At 42.1% G+C, this 14,851-nt stretch overlaps 1 protein-coding gene across 4 annotated transcripts in view; it reads right to left on the reverse strand.

The window, feature by feature from the left end:
* Nucleotides 1–14,851, reverse strand: part of dgkh (diacylglycerol kinase, eta) — a 570,460-nt gene that overhangs the window by 353,542 nt on the left and 202,067 nt on the right. For all 4 annotated transcript variants that reach the window (XM_060832853.1, XM_060832854.1, XM_060832851.1 and 1 more), the window contains one exon: nt 438–548. In XM_060832853.1, coding sequence (XP_060688836.1) covers nt 438–548 — 111 coding nt within the window. The remainder of the gene's footprint in view (nt 1–437; nt 549–14,851) is intronic.

Consider the following 14,851-nt stretch of genomic DNA (forward strand, 5'->3'; position numbering starts at 1 on the left):
ATTCTACTGGTTAAAAAAAAAACTCTGAATGCTGGAAACCAGGAATAAAAACAGAAATCGCTGCTACAGCGGAAAGTAGAGATAACAAGTCCAGTAACCTTTCTTCTGAACAGCAATTTCTGTTTGGAATCCTACTAGTAACATGGTCAGGTGCTCCTCAACATACTGCTCTGTTGTGTAAGTTGCTGTATAAACATTAGGTGCTGCAATTCCTACATTAGAATGGTGACCACACTTCTGAAGTATTTAATTAGCTTTCAAATGCATTGGGATGAAATGATGAGACAACAGACACAAACAGGTGTACGGACACATGGATCTTTCTTTTCAAGTGGTGGAGTTTGCGGAGTATGTGATGAACTCATTTTCCAAATCGTTGATCAAGACACATCAGTATGACGGCAACAAGCTGGATACTTTTGTCTGCTTATTTTTACCTTTGAATCCTTGGCATAATAAAGCGTCCTTCCCCGCAGCTTGAAGTATCTTCTTTTCCAGCGTTGAAATGAGCTGGTTTGCTTCAGTAAAAATCCTTCTTTTATACTGGTCTGTAAAGAAATGAAAACACAGCAGTGAAGGCAACTGAAGAAATACTATGCTTAAAATAAATTGTGGCCAGGCTACTACATGGTGGCTGTACTCACCATCCAGAAAGTGGCAAGGAACTTTACTAAACCCTCAAGGCCATGATCAGATTGACCGTTCTCAGGTCTGAAGTCATGCCCTCCAATCTCTGAGGCATAAGGTAGCTTCAGCCAGGACTACAGGAGGTGCTGGAGCAGCAGATTCAAGGTGAGCCAGTCAGGCAGCATCCGAGAAACAAGAGATGCAACATTTCAAGCATAAGCCCTTCATCAGGATTCTTGATGGCGAGCTTATGCTCAAAACATCGATTCTCCTGCTCCTCGGATGCTGCCTGACAGGCTGTGCTTTTCCAGCACCACACTCTTCGACTCTGATCACCAGCATCTGCAGAGCTCACTTTCTCCAAGATTCAAGGTGAGTGCAGACAAGTGAAGTCAGGATAGGAAGAGTTAACCAGACAGGTCTTGTTGGGTTGGTTTGTAAGTGGAGCTTTCTACTGGATGTAGTATTTGCTGAGCATGCTCAGCATGGGACACAGAATATCATTTATACTATTCCTTCTTCATCCAAGACTGTCATTATTGTAATTCATTCAATTATACATTCAGGCCAGCATTAATTGTCCATCCGTTAAAAAGGTGGCGGTGAACTGCCTTCATGAGTCACTGCAATCTACCTGCGATATACAGACCCAGCATGCTCTTCAGAAGGGAATTTGAGGATGTTGACCCAGCCACAGTGATAAATTTCCAAGTCAGGGTAGTGAGTAGCATGTATTTTCTGCCCTCGACTTTCGAGATGGAAGTGGTCATTGGCTTGGAAGGGGCTGTTGAAGAATCTTTGGTGAATTATCAGCAGCTTGACGATAGTATACACTGCTGCTACTGACTGTCAGTGATGGAGGGAGTGGATGTTGTGCCAATCAAGCAGGTTGCTTTTTTCCTGGATGGTGTCAAGCTTCCTGAGTTTTATAGAACATAGAACAGTACAGCACAGCACAGAACAGGTTCTCATGTCAGGTAAACCTAATGTACGAACCGTCAAATTTCTGTGACCATATGCATGTCCAGCAGTCTCTTAAATATCCCCAATGACCTCGCTTCTACAACTGCTGCTGGCAACGCATTCCATGCTCTCACAACTCTCTGTATAAAGAATCCACCTCTGACATCCCCTCTATACTTTCCTCCAACCAGCTTAAAACTATCACTTTGTTGGAGCTGCACTCATCCAGCCAAGTGGGGAGTATGCGATCACACTCCTGACTTGCCAGGCCATGAAGTTGCAGATGGTGGCCCACAGAGCCTCATGGATGACAAGCCTTGAGTTGCTGGATCTATTTAAAGTCTGTCCCATTTAGCACAACAATAGCGCCACACGACACGACGGGGAGTATTCTCAATGTGAATGTGGGACTTTGTCTCCAAGAGGACTGCACGGCGGTCACTCCTACCTACCTGCAGCTGGCAGATTGGTAAGGATGGAGTCATGCGTTTTTCCCTCTTGTTGTTTCCCTCATCACCCACCACACATTTGGTCTACCAGCTAATGACCTTTAGGACCCAACCAGCTTGACCAGTCGTACAACTGCCAAGCCGCTTAGTGGTGGACTTTGAAAACCCCCAGCCTGGGTACAGTTCGTGCCCTTGTCACCCTCAGTGCTTGCACAAAGTGTTCAAATTTTACTGGGCCGTGTCCCTTTGTGTTATGGTGCTCAAGCAACGCTGGCAAAACCTGATAGCACCAGGTAGAGGACCTTAAATGGCCATTTATTGGGGTAGGGAGGCTGTAAAATTATGGCCAATATTCCTATTGTACACAGCACTGTCCATATGTGTTGTAAATGCATAAGCAGTGTACAAGCATGAACACAATACAACTTCACAGCTTATCTTTCATGACGTTTTCACTCTCCATTTTTAAGAGAGAAAGTTGTGCATTTAATAATTTAAGAATAATTCAAGCCTCTCTACCCTCTAGCATGAGCTAAAAAGACCACGCGGCATTTTTTCAAGATTAGAAAAGTTTGTGGGAAATATATATCTCTGAACTAACGTTACTAAAATGGGCGATCCATTTGTTATCACATTGCTGTTTGTGGCAGCCTGCTATGTGTAAATTGTCTGCCACACTTCCTACATGCCAACAGTGACTACACTTCAAAAATATACCGATTTGGCAGAACAACTATTTGGGATGTTCGAGAGACGATGAAGTGCATCCTATAAACACAAGTCTATTTCTAGTAATGCCAGCCTGCACCAGCAGCCAAGATCTACAATACGGAAAATAATACCTCAGACAATATCTAAGCTGCATTGACTAACACACAAACATCATTACTGATCATGAGGAAATAAAATTATTGCGAACAGCTTATACCTTTACAAACTTCTCAGATAAAGAAGTTTGTTGGGCGGCACGGTGGCACAGTTGGGCGGCACGGTGGCACAGTGGTTAGCACTGCTGCCTCACAGCGCCGGAGACCCGGGTTCAATTCCCGACTCAGGCGACTGACTGTGTGGAGTTTGCACGTTCTCCCCGTGTCTGCGTGGGTTTCCTCCGGGTGCTCCGGTTTCCTCCCACTGTCCAAAGATGTGCGGGTTGGGTGAATTGGCCATGATAAATTGCCGTAGTGTTAGGTAAGGGGTATATGTAGGGGTATGGGTGGGTTGCGCTTCGGCGGGTCGGTGCGGACTTGTTGGGCCGAAGGGCCTGTTTCCACACTGTAAGTAATCTAATCTAATCTAAAAAGAATTTAACACTGTTGCATTTTTTGTTTGGTTGGTTTAATGTTGGTGTTTGCTTCTCCATGTACCTTTTCAATGGTAATTTTACCTGCACTGACTTAATTCTTACTCCAATCAATTCTAATGTCTAAATAGATAGATGTTATCCTAATGTTGATGCGCTGTGTATTTTCTTGAATGCTACATGTTTTCTGCAAGCAAGGAATAAACAGGGTCCCTCCAATATTTTAAAAAAGCAAAAATAAAATAACTCTTTATAAAGATTCTTAAACAGCATCAGCTCAGTTAGTAACTGGTTCTACTTTTGCTCTCTGATTTAGCAGGCCAATGGTTCACACTACGTTTTGAACACAATTTAGCTTGACAGTCATCATTTGGAGATGCCACACAACAGCAGGTTATAGTCCAACAGGTTTAATTGGAAGCACACTAGCTTTCGGAGCGACGCTCCTTCATCAGATGATGAAGTGACACCAACTCACAAAAGGAGTTATGAGCTCAGTTGACCAAAAGTTTAATAAAGGACAGGTTAAGGGGGTGTTTTAAAGGCGCTGAGAGCATTAGCGAAGGAGAAGGGATTAGGGAAGGAATTCCAGAGCTTCGAATTCAGGCACCACTATTTAAGCTTTGAAAATGCCCAGTGTATCAGGATTGAAGAGGTGCAGGTATTCCAGAGATATGTGGTGCTGAAGAAGGTTACAGAAAAAGGGAGCACAAGCCCATGGTTGGGATTAAGAACAGGATGAGAATTTTAAATTCAAGACACTGCCAAATAGGGAGCCAATGTAGATCACTAAGTCATGGGTAAATGGAATTTGAAGCAAGTTTGGATATAAGCTGATGCGCTTTGGATGAGCTTGCGTTTACCTTAAATTTACAACATACACTCCAGTTATTCATCCCTACAGTCCATACCAGGGTTTGTGCTTCTCAGGTACCTATTCCCAGTTACTTCATCTCATCCTGCATATTTACTTCTCAATTCCTTTCTCCATCAGATGCTTATTCACCCCCTCTCATTCACTGAATTAACTGAAACCAGTGCATATACATCATGAAGTATTGATCAGAAGTATAGATGAATGAAAATTCTACAGGACACATTTAATCTGAAACCTCAATATGATCAATCACAGTTCTTTGTAGACAATGCAAGGCATCTTTTATTCTACTGCAGTACTCAACATTAAGAAAATAGGCAAAGTGTTCAGGAATTGGAACTAAGTGCAGTTGGCTTCAGCAGAACAGCTAACACTAACATGCTAGTCCCTACTGTACTATAACTTCTGTTTGAAATGCAGTTATATGTGCTGTTAAAATGAAAAATTACACTTGGTCAGAAGCTAATCATCATCAGCTGTCCTGAAACTCATCACATCCAATAAATTACTTTGGAAGCACAATCACTGTTCTGTGACAAATACTGTATATGAGGCCTTTCTGGTTACTTCTGCCTCCCAGCTTTCGTCCTAAAGTATCTTCAAACAGATATTCAAGTTACAAAAGGTACAAAGGTACCAATCATTCTGAACATCATGTGCTGCATTAGTCTAAGTGTCAGCTAATTCTGAAGATCTTAATCATTCCTTGTTTCAAAGATTATTTATGAAATCAAATATAAAAAGCCTTGGTTTGACATCACTCAGAAGTATGGAGACATGAGAGATGATTACAGAATGATATGCTATAGAACAGGCCTTTTGGCCCATTGATTCCATACTGCCAAAACAATTGCTAGTACCCACACAAGTCCCTCTTTTCCAGAGGGCCCAAAATCTTGAATGTTATGACACTTCAAGTGTTCATCCAAGTACCTTTTGAAGGCTGTAGGTTACCTGCCTCAACTTACCCTCCCCACCCTCACCCCTATTTTCAAGACCATAATAGCCTATCCAACCCTTAGTCTGTGGACTAGAACCCCAAGGGCCCTGTTGCTCTGAGCTTCCTAAAATGATGGTAAAATTGATTGACCAGGAAAATAGAAAAATTCAAAGAAAGTAACCATCAGAAATAACTGAGCAGATAAGCACTAATTCACCCGTGTAAATTGAGAAGGGCGAGAGCTGTCATAAAGAATTCCTTAATTCAGAGGAGAGTTTCATGCTGCCCCATCATCCGATTTGCCTAGAGCTCAAAACTCCCAGCGAGCCTTTTTCCCATGCTCCCATCCACTTATCCTCAATGACCTAGCATTCCCATTATCCTAACTGGCTAATTATGGGCTTCTTCACACATTTGGAGGCCAGCAGAACCAATAGAAGCCTGGAAGCTCTCAAGAACCTTTGCAGTGTGTAACATCAGAAGATGCACAGCAACAACTCACCAAGACACCCTCAACAGCATGTTCCCAAGACCACTGCAAATCGGGAAGAACTAAGTCAACAGATACACAGGAACACCACCATCTAAGAGCACCCCTCCAAGCCATACAACATTGTAACCTGAAATATACCATTATTCCTTCAGTGTTGCTGGGTCAAAGCTCTTCAACGACCACACTGTGGGTCAACCTACACCACATGGACTCTGATAATTCAAGAAGGCAGCTCACGACCACCTTGTCTAGGGCAATTAGAGACAGAAAATAAATTATGGGTCTAAAGAAAAAAAATTGGGTTCTGTACGATTCGAGCAGGTTGGGTGCTGGGGATAGAGGGGGAGCAGTAGTTCTACAATACTTCAAAGTTTATATGAAAAAGACTGGGTTCCTTTAAGCTACAGTGAACAAGTATATGGTTCCTGATAAGTGCATTATACCAATTGGAAAATGTAAACCAAGAACTTTGAAAGGGGCTATAGTCACAGGCTTACAGCTAATCAGAAGTTTTCTCCAAATGACCTAATAGCTAAAACCAAAGAGCAGAATGTGGAGCTTGGATTGACTATTGGTTTAACACATGATTCATTACTGTGTAGAGAAGGATTTGCCTAAAAGTGTACACAATCAAAAAATCTACACTGTTAGACTTGATGTACCGGATGATGCTACAATTCTATAGTTTAAACAGAGCATCAGAAAGTTCTTATGAGAAGATGTAGATAATGATAAAATAATTGGAGTTCACTGTAGCGATGGAATTAATAGAACTGATCTGTAGATACCTCATTCATGTAGAAGAACTGGACCCTGGAACATCAACTGAACTTTTCAAAAATGATCGCGGCCATAAAATGGATGGGGATGTAAATTTGACTGATCTTCACAGCAGACTAATGAGAATTAATTTAGGAAGTGACATGTTTGATGCAGAGCCGGAACTAAAACCAAAAATACTGGAGCCTTTCATTTCGCATAATCATAAAGGACCACATTGCTCAAGACTGCTGCTCAAATGATTGTCCAGAACCAGATTCACAATGTGGCTCATCATATGGAACTCTGCCTCCTTCTGCTAGAGATTTTGACACTCCCTCGTTACAACAGATGGAATGACAGGCCTCACCCTCTTTTTCCACCACCATCTTCATTTCTCTATGGCAAACACAGACCACTTTCCTATCTTGATGACTTTGCACCAGAGAAACAGGAGGAACATTCCAAACTCAACATTTTCAAGGAATACATAGCTTGGAAGAAAATTCCTGCCGGCACAGTAGATAGACACCTAATTTTACAAGTTTAACAGCACCTCAAGATCACTTCAGTTATGAGTTCAAAAGAAAACCTTATTCTTTTCCAGCAGAAGAGAATTGTAATGATAGAAATCTGCACCATATACCATTTTTATATAACTAAAACAATGATGGCGAACCATTAAAGCATGTTCCCAGTCAAATGAACTCTGAGGTGATTGTAATGTTTTAAAATATAACTGGAACTAAATTACTACCTTTCATTTGAATTTTGGCAATGGTGAGTGCATATATTTTTCATAAAAGTTTGCTTTTCCAAAATTGAATATTGAAGGACCAAAATCCTTCCCTCACTTATTGCCTTTTAATATTTCTGTTGAATTAGAATGGTGAAGTTGAAAAGAAAACTGTTAGCTATGGCAACATAAAGCATAAAAGCAGACATGCTTGTTTTATTTTTTTTCATACGATCACTATCTATATGAGCTTTTTGTCTTGGTTCCAGGTTTATTGAAAGTGATTTTCTGAGCACAACAGATTGTAGATAGGGTTTTTAAAAATTAAATTAGAGATCTTTAAAAAAGCAACATCCTTGCACTGCCTGTTATCTAGTTAAATGATCATGTAACCCAGCATTCAAAACATTGACTGTTTGCTATTTATTACATGAAAGAATAAAAGTCAAAGTTGTGCTCAGTGAGGTATAAACATGGAGTAGGTTTATCCACTTCTATGCAGATCACTTACAGAGCCGGGGATATAGATAGTCATAAATAATTTTTAACAAATATTCAGGAGTAACCTCTTTATTTAGAGAGTGCTGAAAGTCAGATACATTAGGGACATGTAAGTGATTCTTGGATAGGCACATGGATGATAGCAAAATGAAAGGTATGTAGGTTAGTTTGATCTGAGAGTAGGATAAGAGGTCAGCACAATATCGAGGGCTGAAAGGCCTTTATTGCGCTGTATTATTCTACGTTCTATGTTCCATGGAAATTGCTAACAGAAGAAGCAAATGAGATACATAGCAAAACATGCATTTAAGGGGAAACTGGCTAAGTATACAAGTGAGAAAGAAATGGAGTGAAATGTTAATAGATTTTAGTGAATTAAAGTGGGAGGAGGTTTGCAAGCACAGTAAATAACAGAACAGACTAGTTGGACCAAATGGCCCATTTCTGTGCTCCACATTCCAAGTAACTCAATGAGCTTGTCCTTCCAGCCTCACTAGAGTCATAGCACCATAGAGCTGTACAGCATAGAAACAGATCCTTCAATCCAAATTGGCCATGCTGACCAGATATCCTCAATAAATCTAATCACATTTACCCGTACTTGGCTCATATCCCTCTAAGGAGAAAGTGAGGTCTGCAGATGCTGGAGATCAGAGCTGAAAATGTGTTGCTGGAAAAGCGCAGCAGGTCAGGCAGCATCCAAGGAACAGGAAATTTGACGTTTCGGGCGCACCAGGAAGCAGCCTAACTCAAGTATATGTGTCACAGTTGGGCTGTAACACTGCAGTTGGACAAGCATTGTTTTCCTTGGGGAGTCAGAGTCTGAGGGGTGATCTTGTAGAGGTTTGTAAAATCATGAGTGGCATGGAAAGGGCAAATAGGCAAGGTCTTTTCTTTGGGATAGGGGAGTCCAGAACTAGAGGGCGTAGGTTTAGGGTGAGAGAGGAAAAAAATTAAAAGTGACTTAAGGGCAACTTTTTCATTCCAAAGGTAGTGTATGTCTGGAATGAGCTGCTAGAGGAAGTGGTGGAGGTAAAGACAATGACGGCAGATGCTGGAAATCAGATTCTGGATTAGTGGTGCTGGAAGAACACAGCAGTTCAGGCAGCATCCGACTAAGCTACTCTCTCCCCACCCCCACCCTCCTCTAGCTTATCTCTCCACCTTTCAGGCTCTCTGCCTTTATTCCTGATGAAGGGCTTTTGCCCGAAACGTCGAATCTCCTGTTCCTTGGATGGTACCTGACCTGCTGCGCTTTTCCAGCAACACATTTTCAGCTCATATCCCTCTAAACCACTCATTTATATACCCATCCAGATGCTTTTTAGATGTTGTAATTGTACACTAACCTCCACCACTTCCTCTGAGGAAGCAAATGTGGCTGTGGTAGCGAGTTTGTTTCAGGACATGGTTGAAGAGCTTCAGGGCAGAGGAAATTACCTGGGAGTTGCAGTGGGAGAGGGACTCCCTGAGATTGTTGTAGAGAGAGGAGGAAAACTTCTTCAAGGCAGGCATCCTTGCAAGACGATTTGTAGTAGGGTTAAAATCAACTAGGTAAAAACAATGACTGCAGATGCTGGAAACCAGATTCTGGATTAGTGGTGCTGGAAGAGCACAGCAGTTCAGGCAGCATCCAAGGAGCAGTAAAATTGACGTTTCGGGCAAAAGCCCTTCATCAGGAATAAAGGCAGAGAGCATGAAGGGTGGAGGGATAAGCTAGAGGAGGGTGGGGGTGGAGAGAAAGTAGCATAGTCGGATGCTGCCTGAACTGCTGTGTTCTTCCAGCACCACTAATCCAGAATCTGATTTCCAGCATCTGCCGTCATTGTTTTTACCTCCACCACTTCCTCTGGTAGCTCATTCCATACATGCACTACCTTTGGAATGAAAAAGTTGCCCCTTAAGTCCCTTTTAATTTTTTTCCTCTCTCACCCTAAACCTACGCTCTCTAGTTCTGGACTCCCCTATCCCAAGGAAAAGACATTGCCTATTTGCCCTGTCCATGCCACTCATGATTTTACAAACCTCTGCAAGATCACCCCTCAGACTCCGACTCCCCAAGGAAAACAATGCTTGTCCAACTGCAGTGTTACAGCCCAACTGTGACACATGTACTTGAGTTAGGCTGCTTCCTGGTGCTAAGACATCACTGACTAACATTACAAACAAGGAAGGAAATCAAAAGGCTCACATCTCTAACCTTTTACGTGTATTTGTTTACCCACCGTATATTTATACACTGCTTTCAATTTATGTTTTAAAAGCTGTGGTATAAGCTGCTCAAATCATCCAGTCTGTGCACCGACTGCTACCATTGAGCAGCTGACAGTTGTATTAGTTGCAGGTCACTGATCCACTATTTTTAGCTGTGGGCCAACAGAAAGTCATCCTTATAAGTCTGTGCCATCAGTAATTCTACAAGAGAAGACACAGACCAGAAAATTAGCAAAGTCTGGTCCAAATTTTTTTCAGCTTGAGAGCAGCTGCTACTAGCCCAATGAAACAGAAGAAAAGAATTAAAAAATTGAACAATTAAAGGATCCAAGTGATGAGATAGTGTGTAGGGTGAAGGACATAACAGTGGAAAATCAAAACAATTAATCCAGCCAAACATATTAAAAGCACGGAATGTTCTAATTTTAATCTGCAACAACTCTCTTGGAAAACAGGATGGGATTTTTTTTAGGCAAGCCCACCATTAAAATAATTAGTTGTGACCTGGGATCATTATTTACATTTTGCTATCTGGGGTATATATTCCCTAATTAACTTGTTGCCGCTTCTGAGACAAGTCCTTTCATTCAGGAAAAAGTACTCCTCAGAACTAAAGATGAAATATAGAACATAGAATTATGCACTGAAAATGTGTTGCTGGAAAAGCGCAGCAGGTCAGGCAGCATCCAAAGAGCAGGAGAATTGACGTTTCGGGCATGAGCCCTTCTTCAGATGATCTCCAGCATTTGCAGTCCTCACTTTCTCCTCGAAGATTTTAACATACTGCGAATCCTCTTGCAATGATGCCTTTCTTGAAGAAGCTCTCTTCCTCCCTCTCCATGGATCTCAGTGAGTCCCTCTCTCACTGCACACCCCAGGTCATCTCCTCTGCCCAGAAGCTCTGATTCCTGAAGAAGGGCTCATGCCCAAAACGTCGATTCTCCTGCTCTTTGGATGCTGCCTGACCTGCTGCGCTTTTCCAGCAACACATTTTCAGCTCTGATCTCCAGCATCTGCAGTCCTCACTTTCTCCTCATAGAATTATGCAGCCTACAATGTTGTACTGAATATGACACTGAATTAAACATGAGGAGAGGTTGACTGAGCTTGGACTTTTTTCATTGGAGAAAAAGAGGAGAAGAGGGGACCTAATTGAGGTATACAAGATAATGAGAGGCATAGATAGAGACTATTTCCCAGGACAGAAAGGACTAACATGAGGGGTCATAGTTTTAAGCTGGTTGGAGGAAAGTATAGAGGGGATGTCAGAGGCGGGCTCTTTACACAGAGAGTTGAGAGAGTATGGAATGCGTTGCCAGCATCAATTGTGGAGGCAGGGTCATTGGAGACATTTAAGAGACTCCTGGACATGCATATGGTCACAGAAATTTGAGGGGGCATACATGAGGATCAGAGGTCAGCACAACATCGTGGGTTGAAGAGCCTGTTCTGTGCTGTACTGTTCTATGTTCTATGTTCTAATCCCTCTGCCTGCCCTTGGTCAATATCCCACCATTCCCTGCAAATTCATGGGCCTATCTAAAAGCTCTTAAAGAATTCCTACTGTACCTACCTTCACCACCATCCCTGGTAGCACATTCTTGACTCCTACCAGTCTCTGTGTAAAAGAACTTGTCCCTCACATCTCCTTTGAACTTCTCCCTCTCAATTTAAATGCATTTCCCTTAGTATTAGACATTTCAACTCTGGGAAAAAGATTTTGAATGTCAATCCTATCTATGCATCTCAATTTTATAGATTACTCTCAAGTTTCCCCTCGTGCTCCACTGCTCCTGAGAAAACCACCTGAGTTTTTCTAACCTTTCCTTATAGCTCATAGCCTTTAATCTAGGCAGCATCTTGGTAAAACCTCCTCTGTACCCTTGCCAAAGCCTCCACATCCTTCCTGTAATGTGACAACCACAATTGCATGCAATATTCAGTATGTGGCCTAACCAAAGTCTTACATAGCTACAATATGGCATCCTGACTCTTGACTCAGTGCCCTGACTAATTAAGCATGCTATGGCTTTCTTTACCACCCGATCTACTTATGTGACCACTTTCAGGGAGCTATGGACTGGAACCCCAAGATCCCTCTGTACATAATGCTGTTCAGGGTCCTGCCATTAACTGCATACTTTTCCTTAATATTTGATCTCTCAAAGTGCAACACCTTACATTTACCTAGATTAAACTCCATCTGCCATTTCTCCAGCAACATCTGCAACTGAGCTTTATCGCATTGTATCCTTTGACAACCTTCTACGCTATCCATAACTTCATCTTTATGCCAAGTGTAAACTTATTAACCCACCCGTCTACATTTTCATCCCAATTCACTGAGAACAGCAGAGGTCATAACATCCACTGGTCTACCCTCATCAATTACCTTTGTCGCCTCCTTGAACAACTTAATCAAATTAGTCTGTCTGCAGAGATTTCAAACTCAATCCTGTGATACCAATTCTCAGCAATATATTACAATTCACGAGGCATCCTATTTTTGCCACATAGTTGTTCCTGCAGCACTCTCCAATTCTGAAGTTTGACAGCAAAGGACTTATCCAGAGGATTTACTTGTTCACACAATCGCTAGTTACTCAATCCTTCAACCTCTGGAGGTAGTATAAGAATGGATTCCCCCTCTTCCCTCACCCCCAACACTCCTCCCACTACATTTTTTAACCAATTTTTCATTACTGCAATTTCTTAATAAATTATAATGTTATTTGCTTTTATTTTGACCTCTCACTTCCCGCTGCCGTTACCTCTTGTCCAATTTTAGTCAGGGCTGCCTCTTCCAGTTTTGCTCACTGCTTCAGTCTTAATCTCCCATGGTTTTACTCTCATGGTATAACTCAGTTCTTGGTCAAATCTTGCACATTGCTGCTACAAAAGTTGCTCTATACCTAGCCTCCCCACCACTTCTTTCAGTACTTCACACACCCTCCGAAGCCTCAATCCAGGCACTACTTACTTTCTGCCTCACTTCCAGAGCCAGTCTCCTCTCACTTCCTTTGTCAACAGACTGAGTGCTCCAACAGCAAAGCCCAATACATGTCTGCATCAATAACATCATTGTCCGTGATGAATAAAGCTTGTACTTACACAGGACCTTTCCCAACCTCGGCATCATTGAAATTAATTTATAACATTTAAGAAGCTCAACACCATTGAGGACAAAGCAGTCAACTGGCAACCATCCACCACCTCCGACATTCACTCCCTCCACCACCAACACACAGTAGCAGCAGGGCGCGCCATCTAGAAGACACATCGCAGAAAATCACCAAAGCTTCTTCCAAAAACCATCTAGAAGGACAATACAGCAGATACTTGGCAACACCACCACCTTGAAGTTACCCTCCAAGCCACAAATCAACCTGACTCAGAAATATATCACCTTCACAATTCCTTTATTGTCATCATCTCCTTTCCTATCAGCTCTGTGGGTGTCGCTACACTGCAACAGTTCACCACCGTTTTCTCTAGGGCAGTCAGGACTAAGCAACTTCTGCTCGCCTGACCATTGATGTTCACATTTAACAAACAAATTTTCAAAATGTGACCAACGCAGTACTTTGACACTGGAGTCCACTGACTGTTGTGACATTGAAAACAGCATCTGCATATTTGCACGGAACAAGATTCTTCAAGTTGCAATGTTATGATGACTAATCATCCTTATGAACCCCACTTATGATGGCTGATGAATAAACATTGGCCAGGCTGCCAGTAATAGTGCCCTTGTTCTTCTTCAAAAGAATGTCTTGGTACATTTACATCTGCCTTAGAAGTCTGAGCTACTGTTGGAGGGATAGTACTTCTGATAGTTGAGTGCCAGCCTAATGGTGTCATACCTCAGGAGTGGTGATTCACACCCTTTATGAACAGTAAGCTTTTTAACTGCTTGATTCTGATCATTAGATATTTCAGTTAACTCAAGGGAAAATGACATGATTTGACAAACAGAAGTACTTCAATAATTTGATTGGGGAGTGAACAACGTGCAACAATTATTTTTTTTCTCTGTTATAACAGCAAGAACATGAATTTGAGATCATAGCAAATGTGCTTCAATGCCAAGATCAGTGTGAGCAGGTAAAGGGGACATGGGAAAAAAGAATCCTGAAGAAGGGCTTATGCCCGAAACGTCGATTCTCCTGCTCCTTGGATGCTGCCTGACCTGCTGCGCTTTTCCAGCAACACATTTTTCAGCAAGAGGACATGGGGTGATGGGATAGGAAATAACAGGAAAGAATAAAAGATAGAGAGGGATAGAACAGAAAGTACAGCATGAGGCCGATTGGGGGAGTAGTGGGGAAAACAACTGCTCAAAGGGCTGTAGAATAAACTGAACAAAGAGTAGCTGGATTGAACCTGAAATGGAGCCAAGAATGAGGATAAGAAAAAGAAGGAAGTCAGGTAAGAAGGGGATTGGAAGACCAGAATAAGGATTACATAGCTGGGGACAGATCAGGATTGGAGATTAAGAGAAATGCGTGGAGAACAAATTTGGGAACTGAATGAAGTGGATGGGAAAACAGGGCCCAAAAGAGAATGAGATTGTAGGGAAAACAGGAATGTGGAAAGCCTGGAATCTAGATCTACTAAAGGGAAAGGTGTTTGAAACCTACCTCAAAACAATGCCTAGATGACGTTACAGGTTTGCAGAGAAAAGCAGGCTGTGGAATTTGGATGAGAAAGCAAGGAGAGAATGAGCAATGGCATCATAGAGAGACAGAAAAAGACAGGGAGAAGAGGGGGAAGGAATGGGGACACATGGTAAAGATCAGTCTTTTTAGTTTTGTGATTGTTTTTTAATTGTGAACTGAAATGAGGAAGAAGTGATTTAAAACAGTGTTTTAAAGGATTGCTTCAAGTCAGGTAACAAAAAGTGAGGACTGCAGATGGTGAAGATCAGAATCGAGAGTGCGGTACTGGAAAAGCACAGCCGGTCAGGCAGCATCCAAGGAACAGGAGAATTGA

This window comes from Hemiscyllium ocellatum, chromosome 12 (genome assembly GCF_020745735.1).
Source record: "Hemiscyllium ocellatum isolate sHemOce1 chromosome 12, sHemOce1.pat.X.cur, whole genome shotgun sequence".
In the NCBI taxonomy this organism is placed as follows: domain Eukaryota; kingdom Metazoa; phylum Chordata; class Chondrichthyes; order Orectolobiformes; family Hemiscylliidae; genus Hemiscyllium; species Hemiscyllium ocellatum.